The 15,807-nt window shown below is 35.2% G+C and overlaps 1 protein-coding gene across 1 annotated transcript in view; it reads right to left on the reverse strand.

Annotated features, from left to right (window-relative positions):
- Nucleotides 1-13,488, reverse strand: part of LOC127446845 (myosin-IIIb-like) — a 68,248-nt gene extending 54,760 nt beyond the window's left edge. The window contains exons 1-3 of the mRNA XM_051708133.1: nucleotides 13,478-13,488; nucleotides 13,161-13,197; nucleotides 10,819-10,881 (exon numbers count right to left, since the gene is read on the reverse strand). Of these exons, the coding sequence (XP_051564093.1) occupies nucleotides 10,819-10,881; nucleotides 13,161-13,197; nucleotides 13,478-13,484 (107 nt within the window). The 5' untranslated portion in view covers nucleotides 13,485-13,488. The remainder of the gene's footprint in view (nucleotides 1-10,818; nucleotides 10,882-13,160; nucleotides 13,198-13,477) is intronic.
- Nucleotides 13,489-15,807: the final 2,319 nt, after the last annotated feature.

Here is a 15,807-nt window from a genome sequence, read left to right on the forward strand (position 1 = left end):
GAAAGCTAATGCCATGAGTCCTAATAAAATATCTCAAAGAGCAAGCATATAGCAGGAAAACAAAAAAGGACCTAAGACTGAGCCTTGTGGCACACCACACATTTTAAATTACCGTGTTAGGTCAGACAATTCAATTGCACAAACAAAGAGCTAGTGATCTGACAGGTTGGATCTAAACACACTTACCCAAGTAGGGATGGGTACTGATACGATTTCCCGATTCGATTCCAATTTCGATTCGATTCAATATTGATTCATATGGATATATTTCAGTTACAATGTCATTTTTGCTTAAAAATGAAATAAATTCTTTCCCAGCTAATGCTGTTAATTATACAGGGGACATTCTAACTAGGTACATTCAAAAAATATTAATAAAAAAAAAGAAATCATAATTTTGCTCACATTTAAGCTTTTAAAAACTACACAGATCTAAGTATTCCATCAATAAATGTGATTTTATATTGCAAATAATCTATTTTGTTATATGTTTATTGTTTAATGCATAATTTATACTATTTACAAGTATTTACATTGATTTGTAGAACACGTGCTAAAAATTGGTACCGTCTCTTCAGAAAAACCGGCAGTTCTGTAAAGAGCATCTGTAAAGAGCGTCTGTAAATAAGTGCATATTTACAAGAGAGGACTTGGATGGCTTCTTTACCTCATCCGTACTATTCCCGATTAGAATTAAATGTTTATGTTTTATTGTTTTTGATCACCAATTGAAAGTAAAGAACAGAAAGTATATAAAAGAGACTTTATTCAGTGGCAAATGGATTGCGTGGCTCTCGTCTTTGGACATATTACACGGAATGAGTCAAACCAAACATTTTATCTCATTACACAGTGAAAGGATGCTGAACTTCTTTGCCAATATACTCAATCAGTTGTGAGAGAAATCAGAACATTAACCAGCCAGTGGCTAATCACAAACATTTTTAGTCACATTGCGTGATATTTGGAGTTGCGCAGAGTAAAAGACTGATCTTGGGATTTAAGAATCAATATCGATATTGCTCTAATGAAGATCTCGATGCACTGAAAAAGACAGACAGGTTAAAAGTACAGTGCGATCACAACAGTACACAAGTACTTACGTGGAGAAAGAGACCTTTCTCTGACTCATCCCTTCAGCGTCAAACACACAAGTCTAAAAAATTTCATCATAGTGCTCCAGCCAGGACAAAAATAAATAGTTTTGGTAAAAGGAAAGACAAAAAGGTTCTACATTTACTTTCTCAGAGAGAGAGCTGCATGGTTCTCAACTGCACTAGCACTCAAGAGTATTAGTTGATGGATTCAGATAGCACTTTCCCGTCACTGTGCTCTAAGAAGCTACAATCAGCTCAACAAGATTGGATTTAACAGAGATCAACTCTGTCATCTACCTCCAGACTACCACCGTCTCATTTATCACTGAGAGTCGAGATGTCCAAAAAAACCCATCCCCCGACTGCATTCCTGTACGCAGTCTAGAGTGGTATGGAGAGAGATACCATGGACAGGGACTGCAAAGGTACCAGATGCCTGTCCTGTCTGCTGGGTGATGATAAACAAGGAGCTCTGAATGTGCTCTTATGCTTAGCTTTGGTTTTAAAGTAATGGAATGGAATTGGAAATATTGACTTCAAGTGGTAAAGCATAAAGGTTATTGTCAAATGAAAAAAAATAGTAAGATCCTGTAGCATAACTCGTAGAGTATTGTGTTAGCAATACCAAAGTCATGGCTTTGATTAACAGCTAAAACACACATAAAGCATAAACAGTAGATTAAATGCAATGTCCCCAACAATGATCATGACATGGTCAATATTTAATGGTGTTCTGCCTGTTCACCCATTTCATTAAAAAGTTATAAACATAGGTTAAAGGTCAAGTGTCTTAATTTTGAGCTGCTAGTGTCACTAAACTGAGTTGCAAAAACTGAGTTTTCAAACAGGTTGAAATGTCACTTCCCCCACCTTTCACTGGTTAGCCAAATAGAAAATCCTGCCCAAAACTCATACCATTGGTTGAGTCAATTATGCTAGATGTGCCACAGTGTTTACACTTTTCAGGAAGTCCACCTACAAACAGCTTACGTTTAGTTGCATATTAAACTGGGATATATTTTTCAAATATTTCAACATTGGAAAAACATTGAAAAGTGCATCTTCACCATAAGTCAATGTTAAGTTTAACAGTTTATGATATCACATCAAAATAAATGGTATTCCGCCCATGTAATGTTCATTGTAGATCAATAACCAATCACCCACCCATCTCATTCATTCAGTCTTGTCAAATTTGAACCCCCAACACAAATGGTACCAAAAGTGGCACATGTACCTATGTTGCCGATCCCTGTTGTAGAGGTACAATAAATTGCAAGATGAAGAAAAAAAAAGTTTAATATACTGCAAGAGATGGTGATACTTGCTTGCATTTCATTTTTACCTTCAAAAGATTTTTTTAAATAAATGATAACGCTTTTAAAGAGTCTAATATATCAGATCCATATGATGAATTTTGGCACTCATACAGCCTCCTGTGGGAGGTAAGCATTTATTTTGAGGTAAGGTTGAAGCAGAAAAGGTAAATGGTGTTGTGCCCGTGGGAGCACTGAGCCCTGCACACAGAGTTATGAATAGCACCAGATATCAGACTGATGGATGCTGTGACTCGTGCTTTATGAGATGGATATTTCATACTGCTCATTTGTTAGCTGGGAAGGTTCAGAGCGCACCTGAATCCTGACTAATGTGCTGTTTCCGGAAGAAACAAACATTTGGTAGACCACACAACAAAACAGAACAGACATCAAGCTTTTGATCCTTTATATACCAGGGTAGTGTGTAGGGCTATCAACAGGGCTGAGAAACTACATTCGAATTTTTAACTTAAATATTATAAAAATTTGAATTTTAAAGTCATCAGACTTTTAAATCGATGTTGTTTCCTTACTCCACAAAAAGGTGCAAAGAATACATATAAACCATACAGCACCATGTTATATTGTAAAGAATATTCCTGGCTGTTAAAAAAGAGCATTCCATTTTAAACTAAAGTGCATATAAATACATACATAAATGTAAAAAATTTAGTCGGTTCATATTCTCCAATGTTGAGATGCGCTTAGTCTCCACGGTAGCGCGCTTAGAAAGCCACGTGATAAGACATGGAGATAACTGAGATCATCCTCCAAACACCAGGATGGAGGTGACTAAGGCCCCAGTATACTTCCGGAGAAGTTCTTTTTTGTTCTTTGTTCAGTGGTTAAAAGAAGTTTGAAACAAATTCTGACCCTACCATCTCTGTGCATCAGCAGAAATCGAGATTCATCAGACCAGGCTATGTTTTTCCCCAGTCTTCAACTATCCAGTTTTGTTGAACCTGTGCCCACTGCAGCCTCAGCTTTCTGTTCTTGGCTGACAGAAGTGAAACCCATTGTGGTCTTCTGCTTTTGTAGCCCATCCGCCTCAAGGTTTGACGTGTTGTGTATTCTGAGACGTTATTCTGCTCTCTACAATTGTACAGAGTGGTCATCTGAGTTACTGTAGCCTTTCTATCAGCTCAAACCAGTCTGGCCATTCTTTTTTTACCTCTCTCATTAACAAGAGTTTCCGTCCATAGAACTGCTGCTCACTGGATGTTTTTTGTTTTTGGCACCATTCTGAGTAAATTCTAGAGACTGTTGTGTGTGAAAATCCCAGGAGATCAGCAGTTACAGAAATACTCAAACCAGACTGTCTGGCACCAACAATCATGCCACGGTTGAAATCACTGAGATCACATTTTTTCCCCAATCTGATGGTTGATGTGAACATTAACTGAAGCTCCTGGCCTGAATCTGCATGATTTTATGCATTGCACTGCCACCAAACAAATTGGCTGATTAGATAATCACATTAATAAGTAGGTGTACAGGTGTTCCTAATAAAGTACTCAGTGGAAGCAGTCTTGTTTAAATACTGAATTCATGATGCTAATTTGCTAACATGCTATTTGCGGCCTAATATGCACTGATTACACTCTGTTATTGTAATTTATGATGACACTGATACTACTGCAAAGATGGATGTATAAAAAAGTGTTAATGGGCAAAATACAGACAAAAGAATGATGATAAGTATATCTTACTATGGGCAGATGTGAATGGATTTCACTGCAAAAGGCACCTGAGAGAAGCAGCATATAAAACAAAAAAGTGAATGGGCACTTAAGACTGTTTGAGTAGATTTGATTCCTTTTGTAGACTATTAAACAAAAACAAAAACATGCATGACATGTTGGAAAATGTTTCTCTCTACACAAACGATACAACAGATTTAGGTAAGTTAACACCAGCTCGCTAATAACTCTGAATGCCGGTGTGTTTATGTTGACTGAGCTCCTGGTCACACCTACCGATGACATGGACAAATGGCAGTAAGAAGGTATCTAGCAACGGGTAAGAAGATTTGCTAAAAGTTTGCCCAGGCGAGCTGTTACGAAACACGAAACGAAATCAAAAACACTTTCTTTTCGGCCAGATTTTGTTCTAAATGATGTCACACCCGTTCGTTCTTCAATTTCGTATGAAGTATATCGGGGTCTAAATAACTGTATCACCTCAAGGAATTATATATCATTGGGAATTCAGTGTTAATCAACAACACTGCTGTATAAATGAAACTGTCATGCATTTTTGTTGTAGACATTCAAACGTACAGTGTTATCATGAAAGATCAATTATATAAATAAAGAAATAACGATATAAAGTAGTGTAATTTTAACCTTCTAACAACTGTAATGTTTTAAAGATTGTTACTCTTTCATGGTCATTATGGATGAAAGACATTACAATCTCTTTTAAAGAGAAAATATGGCTTTGACTTCTAACAACTTTAGAAGACATGACAACATTTCTGGCAAGGGAACATAGTGAACAACTATGCTCACTGGTTTTTACAGTGAATTCTGGAAATTTTTGGGAGCGAACGTTTCAGTACACTGTAACAGTTTTGCAATTGGGACAGCCCAAGAAATGGGCGACTTACTGATCAGTGCCCTGACTACTGAAAAAGGGAGCTGATTGGGATGCACCTACAGTGTTTTTCATTCATTAAAGTTGAACGTACGGTAATGGACCCTTTCCACATATCCAGGTTGGAGAGTGGAAGTAGACGCATAGCAGGGTAAACTTGAATGCTGGTGAATGGGGGACCACAGCAAATAAAATTTTTGCATACTTGTTTGCTCCAACAACAAAAGAAAATAAATCAACGATTATGCTTTTACAGCTTTGCAAACGAAGATAAAAATATACAACGCTGGATTACAGCAGTAAGAAGAGAGAAACAGGCCAAATTTTCTGTCACTCTCTCAGCAGCTGTGTTAGAAGCCTCATCGCATCTGTGGTAACTATTTTTTTTAAACTTATTCCAAGGTAATATAATACAAGGTACACTGTTACAAATGTACAATATTCTCAGATAATACTAGTATTCGGCTGAACTCAGTGGTGAACCAGCTCAGACTCTGTGCCAGGAAGGGGCTGTTCATACAGACGTAGCCCAACAGAACGGAACAGAACGTAAGGATCTTGAGACACACATTTCCAGATTGAACTCATTTACTGACTAAGCATTTTAAAACCCATTGCTTAATCTGAGAGACGCTGATAAGAGAGCAAGACGCAACAACCAAAGACCTCTACCTAAGGTGCTGTTCACACCAAATGCTTTTGCAACCATCCAGTTTGCCATTAGTTTTTCTTTTTAAACGTGCTAGATGAACATTTTTGATCGTTTTGCCATTTTCATTGTTTATTTAGTTTCTCGTGCAAGAGTGCTCCGTTTTTCAACTTCAACTTTTAAAAACACTCGAGAAACTTATGTTCTGTCACGATCAGAGAATGAGGCTCAGGACCCAAATGCAGAGTGAAAATAAACAGGGAATTTATGAATACAAAATAAATAAAAAATAACACCCACAAGGGGGAAAAAACAAACATAAACTACCCCTAAGGAGAAAAACACGAAGTAAATAATCCAGGCAGGGGAAACAGGTAACAGGACTGACCGGACTGGGCTATGGGAACCAGGGTAGGCGGAAACAGACCGACTGACAGGACCGACATGAGAGGAACAAACAGACTGGAAACAAGACGAACTGGCACTGGACACAAACATGAGGAGACTAAACTAGGGAGAGAAATCAACAGGTTAACAGGCGGGACAGGTGAGGCTAATAAACTTATAATGGGCAAACAAGGAGGCGGGGTATGACATAAGACAGAGAGGCACGTGGCGATACAGAAACAAAACAAAGCCACGTGCTCTCATAAGACAACAAAACACCCGAATGGCATGAGCGCACATCACCAAGACAATAAGACAATATACGCTCATGCCAACTGACAAACAAGTCGAGAGAATGCATAGTAATGCCAAACAAAGCGATACCACGCATTCTCACACTAAATGAAACCTGAGCGTACATCGTGAGGTGAGGCAAACGCCACGCGACGCACGCAACAGGCACACACACCGGACACCTTAGACCGAAGTGACCGAACTGCAGCACAACATGAAGACAGCTCGCGACCCGGGCGCACAACGCCAGGCGCACCCGTGTTCGCGAGAGACATACAAACTATTGATGCGAGTGCATGCTGCCAGGATGACATAAGCGCAATGCACCCACGTCAATAACAGACAGAACATGGAGCACGAGTGTCCGGATCCTGACACAGACCGAAACCGAACCAGACAGGAAGTCAGGATCCAGACACAATGCTCCGGACATGAAACAAGACAGACCGAAATGTGCACGGCAGGGAATACAATTGAAACCGTACGCTCACACAAAGACAGACAACGAATCGCAAGACAGACATATGATGATGATGCCACGGTCCTATCACTCTGTCAGTTTGGGTTTTGGTCTGACAGGACTGTGGCATCATCGTCATATGTCTGTCTTGTGATTCGTTGTCTGTCTTTGTGTGAGCGTACGGTTTCGGTTGTATTCCCTGCCGTGCACATTTCGGTGAAATGTTCTGTTAAACTGTATTTGTTACGCTGCATCGAGCCTTTTTAAGCTCAACAAAGCGATTGGTCTGAAGTCATCCTCATTGCTAGGCACACATCCAAATTTCGAATGCACATTTTTAGCATTCAAATGTGCATTTTTTTCTTAAATTCAACAACAATTCAAATAATTTTTTTAATCTGACAGCCTTAGTAGTGCGCTATTCAGAATTTAATTGAGAATGCCTTTTAAATTCCAATTTAAATCCTGAATTTGAACTGAATTTCAATTGATGTGGCAAAAAGAATGCAGAGTTATAATTCAAATTTGAATTTAAGGAAATCAAATTAAAATGGAATTAAATTCAAGAAAATATATATAATCAAGGATGTCAAAATTAAAATTAAATAATGTGAATATTTGCCGAGATAAAACTGTACATTCGAATGCTAAAATGACTGACAATTGGAAGTATTTGGCCAGTTGTGTCTTACTCTCTTATCAGTAGAAACTTTACAAAAAGGTTCTATTTGTTAACATTAGTTAACAATATTAGTTAACATGAACTAACAATGAACAATACTTGTACAGCATTTATTAATCTTGGTTAATGATAATTTTAACATATAATAAAACAATTTTAAAATCAAAAGTTTTAAATGTTAACATTAGTTAATGTTCCATGAGTGAACATGAACTAACTATAAACAGTTGTATTTTTTATTAACTAAAATTAACAAGGATTAATAAATGCTGTAATATATATATATATATATATATTGTTCATTGTTAGTTCATGATACCTAATGCTTTAAATAATGTAAACAAATTAAACCTTATTGTAAAGTGTTATGTTAAAGCATAAAGTATTTCCATACATTGACATTAAAGGTTGTTATTTTATAAAAGTCACTGAAGCATCTGTCAGTGTGGAGGGTTGAATTGTCAGTAAGTTTCATCTGATCTGCTCATCTCCATATTTACTTTCACCCTCTCTGATATACCCTCACCTCTACACACCTCACCCCCCACACACAGTGAGTCAGTTTATCTATATTAGATAAGCCATCACTCATTTAAACTCATTTCAAAGATCAGTCACAAGTTTTATATATTTAAATAAGACAAGTTAGAAACTTCAAAGAAAAAAATAATCCATTAGAAATTATATTTATATAAATATTATAAGACTCTAAGTCTTTACAAGTGCTGAATCACTCTGAGAATCTTGCAAAACTTTGTTACAACCAAAAATGTAATTGCCCGCTAATATAACCATATGTAGAACCAGTACAAAAGGTCACCAGTATGAATCATAAGCAATTCCAACACATTTTCCTCAAATTTCACAAGTGGCGCCTTAATAATGGATTAAAATGGTTAAAAATTATAACCAATAAATATGCAAATACACCTGGATTAAAAAATAAAGGACATACCTGAATTTGATAGACCTTCCTAACAAGTTGCTGAAATGTTTGTGAGGGTTTGTCAATGCTACAAGCCTAAATCATTCTAATCAGCCACTGTGAATTATTCATTAGGTTGTAATGTGTAATATGATCCTGTTTTAAATATTCATTAGCCAGATGGAGCTAGTCATAAAGGAGATGTATAAGGTAGACAGATAGTCATACAAATACTAACAGGTGCAGTGGGAGGAATTGTTTATGAATTGTTTTAGTCATGTGACCTGAGCATCACCCATCGTGTTTTGTTCTCCATAATCACTTACATTCACAGATGATCTGTTGACATGTAACAGATTATGAAAGTCCATTCATAATAAAACAGTACCTGATGGCATGATCAATATTTTAAGCTAGAAGGTCTATGAATACATTATTATTAGCACTAGCAGTAGTAGTAGTATTAGTAGAAGTAGTAGTAATACGCATTAACCTATGAGATAGAATGTATAAATATCTCATGGATAAACTATTAAGATATTGATGGTAGAAATATTTTGATATGACACATCACAGCCAACGATCAAGACCAGAAAAATCTACACCACCATATAGCAAAAGAAAACTGGTGCTTAAATGTGCATGCATTTGCAGAACCCTGGATATAAACATCAGTTTCATGCCAATAAAACAGGGTCCCTGTGTACTGAGCTATGAGAGGATGACACTGTTCCTCTGCAGTCATTAACAGACTGTGTTGCTATGGCTTATATTCATTCTCATGGGGATTGGAAACCATTGAAGCAGGACCTGAGTGAAAACAGCCCAGCACAGCAGTACAGCACAGGCTAATGCTGTCTCTCATTCTCTGATACTGCAAGTGTCCGTTTATCATCTGTACAAATACACATTGGTAACACTTTGCATGAATGTCCCCTTTGTTAAGGGGTTATAAAGGGTTAATTAATGACTAATAAGTAATTTATAAATGCATTATAAATAATTTATATTCAGTTATAACAACAAGCATAAAAGACTTTCATGCAATACTTGCCAAATAGTGAACCATTTCACATAGGGTTATAAATGCTTAACACTTATTCAACATTAATAACCTATGAATGCACCTTAACGTAACGTGGACACATATGAAGCATTTATTAAAGAGTTGCCAATATTAGAAACCTGTACTTAAAGTTCAGTGTGGTTTAATGGTCATATGGCTTTATTATATAATATTTGCTGTTAATAAGCATGAAGTGTTTTTGCATAGGAGTTTTGGTAACTAGGACTAGGTAAAACCAGAAAAGTCACCTGGAGAGTCGAGCCATTACAGAAATGAATATAAACACAAAGTAGACAGTAGCAAAATGACATAATCCCCCATTTTGCTGCATTGTGACATAAATCATGAATTAGGGCATTTTCTGTTTTTGATTAATATAGGTATGATTAAGTGTATTTATTAAGCATTTATAACATGTGAGGTAAAATGGCTCACTATTTGGCAAGTATTGCATGAAATTTGCTCTTTTTATTTATGTTGTTATAACCACATATAAATGATAAATAATACATTTGGAAAATGTTACCCAATAAATAAACTAACAGCGTCAACATTCAGTGGCTAATTTGAAAGGTTTTTAATTTTTAATCGCCAAAAATTGATTTGACATACTTTCACAAAATACATGTAAAAATGCGTAATGTAGTTACTTAAATTTAGGTGTTTGCTAAGGCAATCATCACTATTAATTTTGCTCATACTGTACTTACAGTTAGTGATCTGAATAAACCCCTTAACCCTGAGTATTACACTTTAGTGCGTAACCCAAATTGTGACCTAAAATTGTGCGGCTTGTTGAGGAGAGGTTTGACATACTACTACACCTTAACTCAGAAATATAAAAGCAGGCATACTGAGCATAACTTTCAATTGAACAGTTCTCTAACCAACCAGTACAGGCAGAGCTAAATTGTGGAGCTGGTCTAGAGAAGTGTGACAGTATTGGTCGAGAAGCGTGACAGGTAAGCATGTATGTGAAATTAGAGTTGACAGCAAAGGCAGAGAAAAATAAGTTTTTACAAGATAATCTGATTTTCTGACCTCCTCTCTCACATACACTGCAGCATGACTTCATTCAGGGATGAAGTACACAATCCTCCTGTCTGCTGTAATCCTGTTAAGGGGATGCAAGGGACTTTGCTGTCTACCAGCCAAATGTGACTAGTGAATGCTGGATTTAGAAGCATGACCTCTCAACTCTGTCTGACCACTGCTAGCTGCAACCTAGTCTCATCAGACATGCACATTTATAGACTCAGTCTATATTGTAGAGATGTGTGTTCTTCAGTTGTGTACAGTATGATTCATTATTGACACAGTGAAGAACCCCAGTCTGTCTCTCACCATATTCTGCCGTGGAGATGGTAAAACTCTTTCTTGTCTGTTTCCTCAGAGTTATCCAGCCCTCTGGGCACAGGGTAAAAACACATGTCTCAGGGTTAGTTAGCCCTCTGAGTCAAGCATAACACACACACACTTACCATGAGCTTTAATTGGATCCATACACACACATATGGTTCACTACACTCTGAAAGACAAGTGTAATTTCTTTCTTTCCTTTCCATATTAGTCTATTAATAAGTCCATATAAGCTTACATACTATTTATATTTATATTTATCCAACAAACCCTACCTCTTCTGTCATACATTCCCTTGCATCTGTATATAACAGATTTGTATTTGTATATTGTACATACGTGTATATATATATATATATATATATATATATATATATATATATACACACACTACCGGTGAAAAGTTTTGAAACACTTACTCATTCTTTATTATAATTGTTTTCACATTTTAGAATAATAGTAAAGTCATCAAAACTATGGAATAACATAAATGGAACTACAAAATCCAAAATAAATCAAAACTGTGTTATATTTTAGCATCTTCAAAGTAGTCACCCTTTGCCTAGAATTTGCAGACATGTACTCTTGACATTTTCTCAACTAATTTCTTGAGGTATCACCCTGGGATGATTTTTAAACAGTATTGAAGGAGTTCCCATCTATGTTGGGCACTTATTGGCTGCTTTTCTTTATTATTTGGTCATCAATTTCAAAAAAACATTTTCTTTTTAATTAAATTGTAGTTTTATAATGAAATAAATTAATATGGTGGCACAATTAGATTTTTGTCTACAAAACTAATTTCAAACATTTAAGCATACGCCTTCAGATCAAAAGATTTTTAAGATCATGAGAAACATTTCAGTCAAGTGTTTCAAAACTTTTGACCAGTAGTGTGTGTATATAGTCTTATTGTGTATTTCTATATATACTCATATTTTCTATTCACTGTTTATTTTTATTCTATTTTTTTATTATCGCTGTCTTGTTGCTGTATTGTTTATGCACTGGAAGCTTCTGTCACCATGACAAATTCCTTGTATTTTTTTAAGCATACTTTAAGCATATTTAGTGGCCCCAAAAGTACCTGGAAACGTAAAAAATGTTTGTCATTGCATTGGAGTATCAATGTAAGTGACACTCATTTTAAAGAAGGACATGATAATCACACTTTTCAATCAAAAGATTTCACAAAAATATGTTTGCTTGAAACGTGGATATACAGTAGATGTCCTGTTCAAAATGAAGTCAAAAAGTATTTGGATACTCTCTGGTAATTAAATGTTAGTGAAACATGAACATAGTTAATGTGATGAGCTATACTGTACAGTTGTGGTTACTCTACAAACACACCAGTTACTTTAAAGTAATGGCAAAAATGGCTCAGAAAAGTGAAGTTAGTTCTGAGAAAGCATCTAGTATCATTTGTTTGCTGATGCCACTTGGTTTCATGATTTGTTATCTAATGTAATGACATTCAGATATTATAAACGGAACATGTATATCCATCTTTCACCATTTAAAATCTAAAAAGCACCTTTTTGTGAAATATTTTTCTTGAAAATAAATGTCACTTGCTGTGATAATTTGCTCTAATGCAACCATAAATAACTGAACTAATATCCAATGTTATGAGTATGATTTAGGCCAATCCCTTAAAGGAATATTCTGGGTTCAAAATAAATTAAACTCAATTTACAGGATTTATGGAACAATGTTGATTAAAAAAAGAAAAAAGAAAATAATAATAATAATAAGGATACAGAGAGGTACTTACAATGGAAGTGAATGTGGCTAATTTTAGGGGGTTTAAATGCAGAAATGTGAAGCTTATAACTTTATAAAAGCACTTTATATAAAAGATGAATTCTTCTTTTAAATCTTTTATATTATTTTAGCTGTGACAATTTTAGTTGCTTAGATCATCCTTTATCGGCCATAACTTTATACAGAAAAGGTTAATAAGCGATTTTATCACACTAAAATCATGTTAATGCAAATATTGTTTACATCTTGTGGCTATACTTTTGAAACAGTGAGTATTTTAATGTTTACAGATTGGCTCCATTCACTGCCATTGGAAGTGCCTCACCGTAACCCAGATTTTAGCAATTTTTTTAAAGAAAAGAAGGGACGAGTCGAAATTATTTTTTGTCATAATCAACATTATGCCACAAATGCTGTCGACTGAGCTTAATTTGTATATGAAATATTCCTTTAAAGTAACAGAGGTGTAAAGTTATGTAGGTTTTTTCTCAAACTAAAGAGAAGACCGTCTCTCTAAATGGTCAAGATGATGAATGATTTTGGAAAAAAATCCAAATTACCTGTTATTTACCTCATCTGTTCTTCCATTGGTATGTCCTGGAAGAATATGGAAAAATTACAATTGACATTCATTTCTTACTTTATTATCTGTCATTTATTAAATATTAGATAACAGAACAACTGATCGTGGTTAGCCTACACTAGCTCTGTCTCGATGCTTTAACTCTGCTTTAACCGGTCTGTATCAAATAACCTATCACAGCACACTAGATCACCAGCACATCACCTGTAACCACATCCACCTGATTCTTTCTTTGCAGACTTAGATTGCACTAATTTTTTAACCATTTAAAACAATATTTTAGGGAAGACCTACCTGCCATAGTTGTTTTCTGACATATCCAATGTGATTTTCAAGCCTTGCTAGCTATCCTGAGGTTAATAATTTACTAGAATTTGATAAGTTCCTGTGTGAGCACTTCTAAGAGGAAGCAGTGCGCACACATGACCAATCCCAGAGCACCTGACAGCTCAAGCACAGGTGCAATATTACACACTGTTTACTTACAAACAGCCTGACATTACACAAGCCACATGACATGATATTATGCAGGGGTGGGAGAGATTTAAGAAGAAATGTATAATCTATAGGAACTACTAGGCCTATTTGAGTAAATCTCACAAAACCTGTCAAGAACATTGTCTGGGTCATATGTCCCTCTAAACTTTAACACACATTATAGTCTTTTTTAGGACCACAGAGACCATTTTTGCATTGTGGCATTCTTTGACAATAAAGCACATTTCCTCCCAAATTTGTATTACTGCTATGCCAAAAGTAAAACTACTGTATTGCATTCATAAACATTCTATGAGAATCATCACTGAGAATGAAAAAAAAAAAAAAAAACCTCTACGGTAAAACTGCTTTTTTGCCATATTACTACATAAATCTTAAATAAATAAATATATTTTTATATCTTTCATACTTCATAACATGGCACACTTTGTACTCCATATCATGGTGTTTCTTCAACTTTTGGTCACTTTCATGTCCCAGGGGTTGATTTATTAAAAAAACAATCAGATTTAAACTTTGTTTTGTTTGGTAATATGAAGGTCACATTAAAACTAAATTGGTGAGTTTTCAGCAAGCCATCATCATTTATTCATGGTACATTTCAGATGCTTTATAGATTTGACAGTTTTAGCCTTGTCCAAGACACAGACATTCAGTATTAAACAATGAAAATCCATTATTAAATGTTTAAAACTAAAATAATCTAAACAATGAGTGACAATCATAAACCATTTCAATACTTATTATGATAAGATGATATCTATACATTTTGCAAAAAGTAAGACTGTCCCAAAGTTCTGCCGTCATTTCTACCACACCTAAAAATTTGCACCAAACAATATTTTTTTTTGCCTTAAAAGTTAACGTACTTGATAACCAAGTCGACTGAATTCTTGAGATGAAATATGAGACAACTGATGTTTTAAGAATACAAAGAAAGTTCAGGTAAATATCACTCTTATTGGGCAAAATCAAAAACAAAATGTCATTTCCATCAGTCATTTTCAGCACAGATTGCCATTAAACACAATTCAGAATTTGAGATATGCTGGAAATCACACTGGTGGGATTTTTAATGACTTTCAGAAAAAATGACAAAAATGACATACATTTTATGTGATGCATGTACATACACTGTTGTACAGGGGTGGGACAAAATACAGAATTTCGAATTATCACAAATCAAAATAAATGACAAACCACATCGAGGCAAAACTTGATAGGCCATATTTTAAGAGCACTAGCGCTAAGCGCAGCACAATGCCATAAATCATACACGCAAAGTCAATGGGCATGGCCAAGAAATTTTGGAATTTTCGTGCAAGCATGCACTAAGTCTGATGGGCTGGGTCCAGTGCAATTTAATTCTGACACAAATCATGGCTAGTATTAACATTTGTATCGGAATGCACTACACTTCTACTGGTCAAAAATGATTTTGAAAAATCTAATTAATTTATTGAAACATGAAAAAATAAAACCAAAAATAATTCTAAATTCAAATCACACTTCAAACGAAACAAAAATATAATCAAAATAAGGAAGAGGTCAAAAAATCATACCAAATCCAGCATTTTACAGTTTTGCAGTGACTTTACGATAACATAAAAATGAAAAATAAATAATAATAACAATAACAATAATAATAATAATAATAATAATAATTAAAAAATAAACCATGACCTAAAGATAGTTTAATACGAATCTCATAAATATTTTTTTTTCATAAAACGGCTATAACAGTGATCGTCTTGGACATAATTTGATAATCCACTTTATTTTTAGAGTTTGGACATTAACTTTATTATCACTTGCTGTTGGAATCTCCAGACTGCAAATGTAGGAACTGAATTTAGACTTTGCGTTGAGATTAGACGTGCTTTCAAACGTCTTAGTGCAATGACCTATTTCTCAGAAAAATAGCAAATTGCACCAATTCGTTAACATAAATTACATACACAGTAGTGCAAACACTCCCACCCACACCCACTTGCACTTTGCGCTGGCACGAAAATTGCACTTAGAATTAGTGCTCTCACAAGAATTCTATAAAATGTTGCGCACGGTGCACTGCGCACTCATAAAAATAGAGCCTGATATTTCTAAATTTGCAACATTGTTTTCTA

The sequence above is a fragment of the Myxocyprinus asiaticus genome, chromosome 10, assembly GCF_019703515.2.
Source record: "Myxocyprinus asiaticus isolate MX2 ecotype Aquarium Trade chromosome 10, UBuf_Myxa_2, whole genome shotgun sequence".
Lineage (NCBI taxonomy): Eukaryota > Metazoa > Chordata > Actinopteri > Cypriniformes > Catostomidae > Myxocyprinus > Myxocyprinus asiaticus.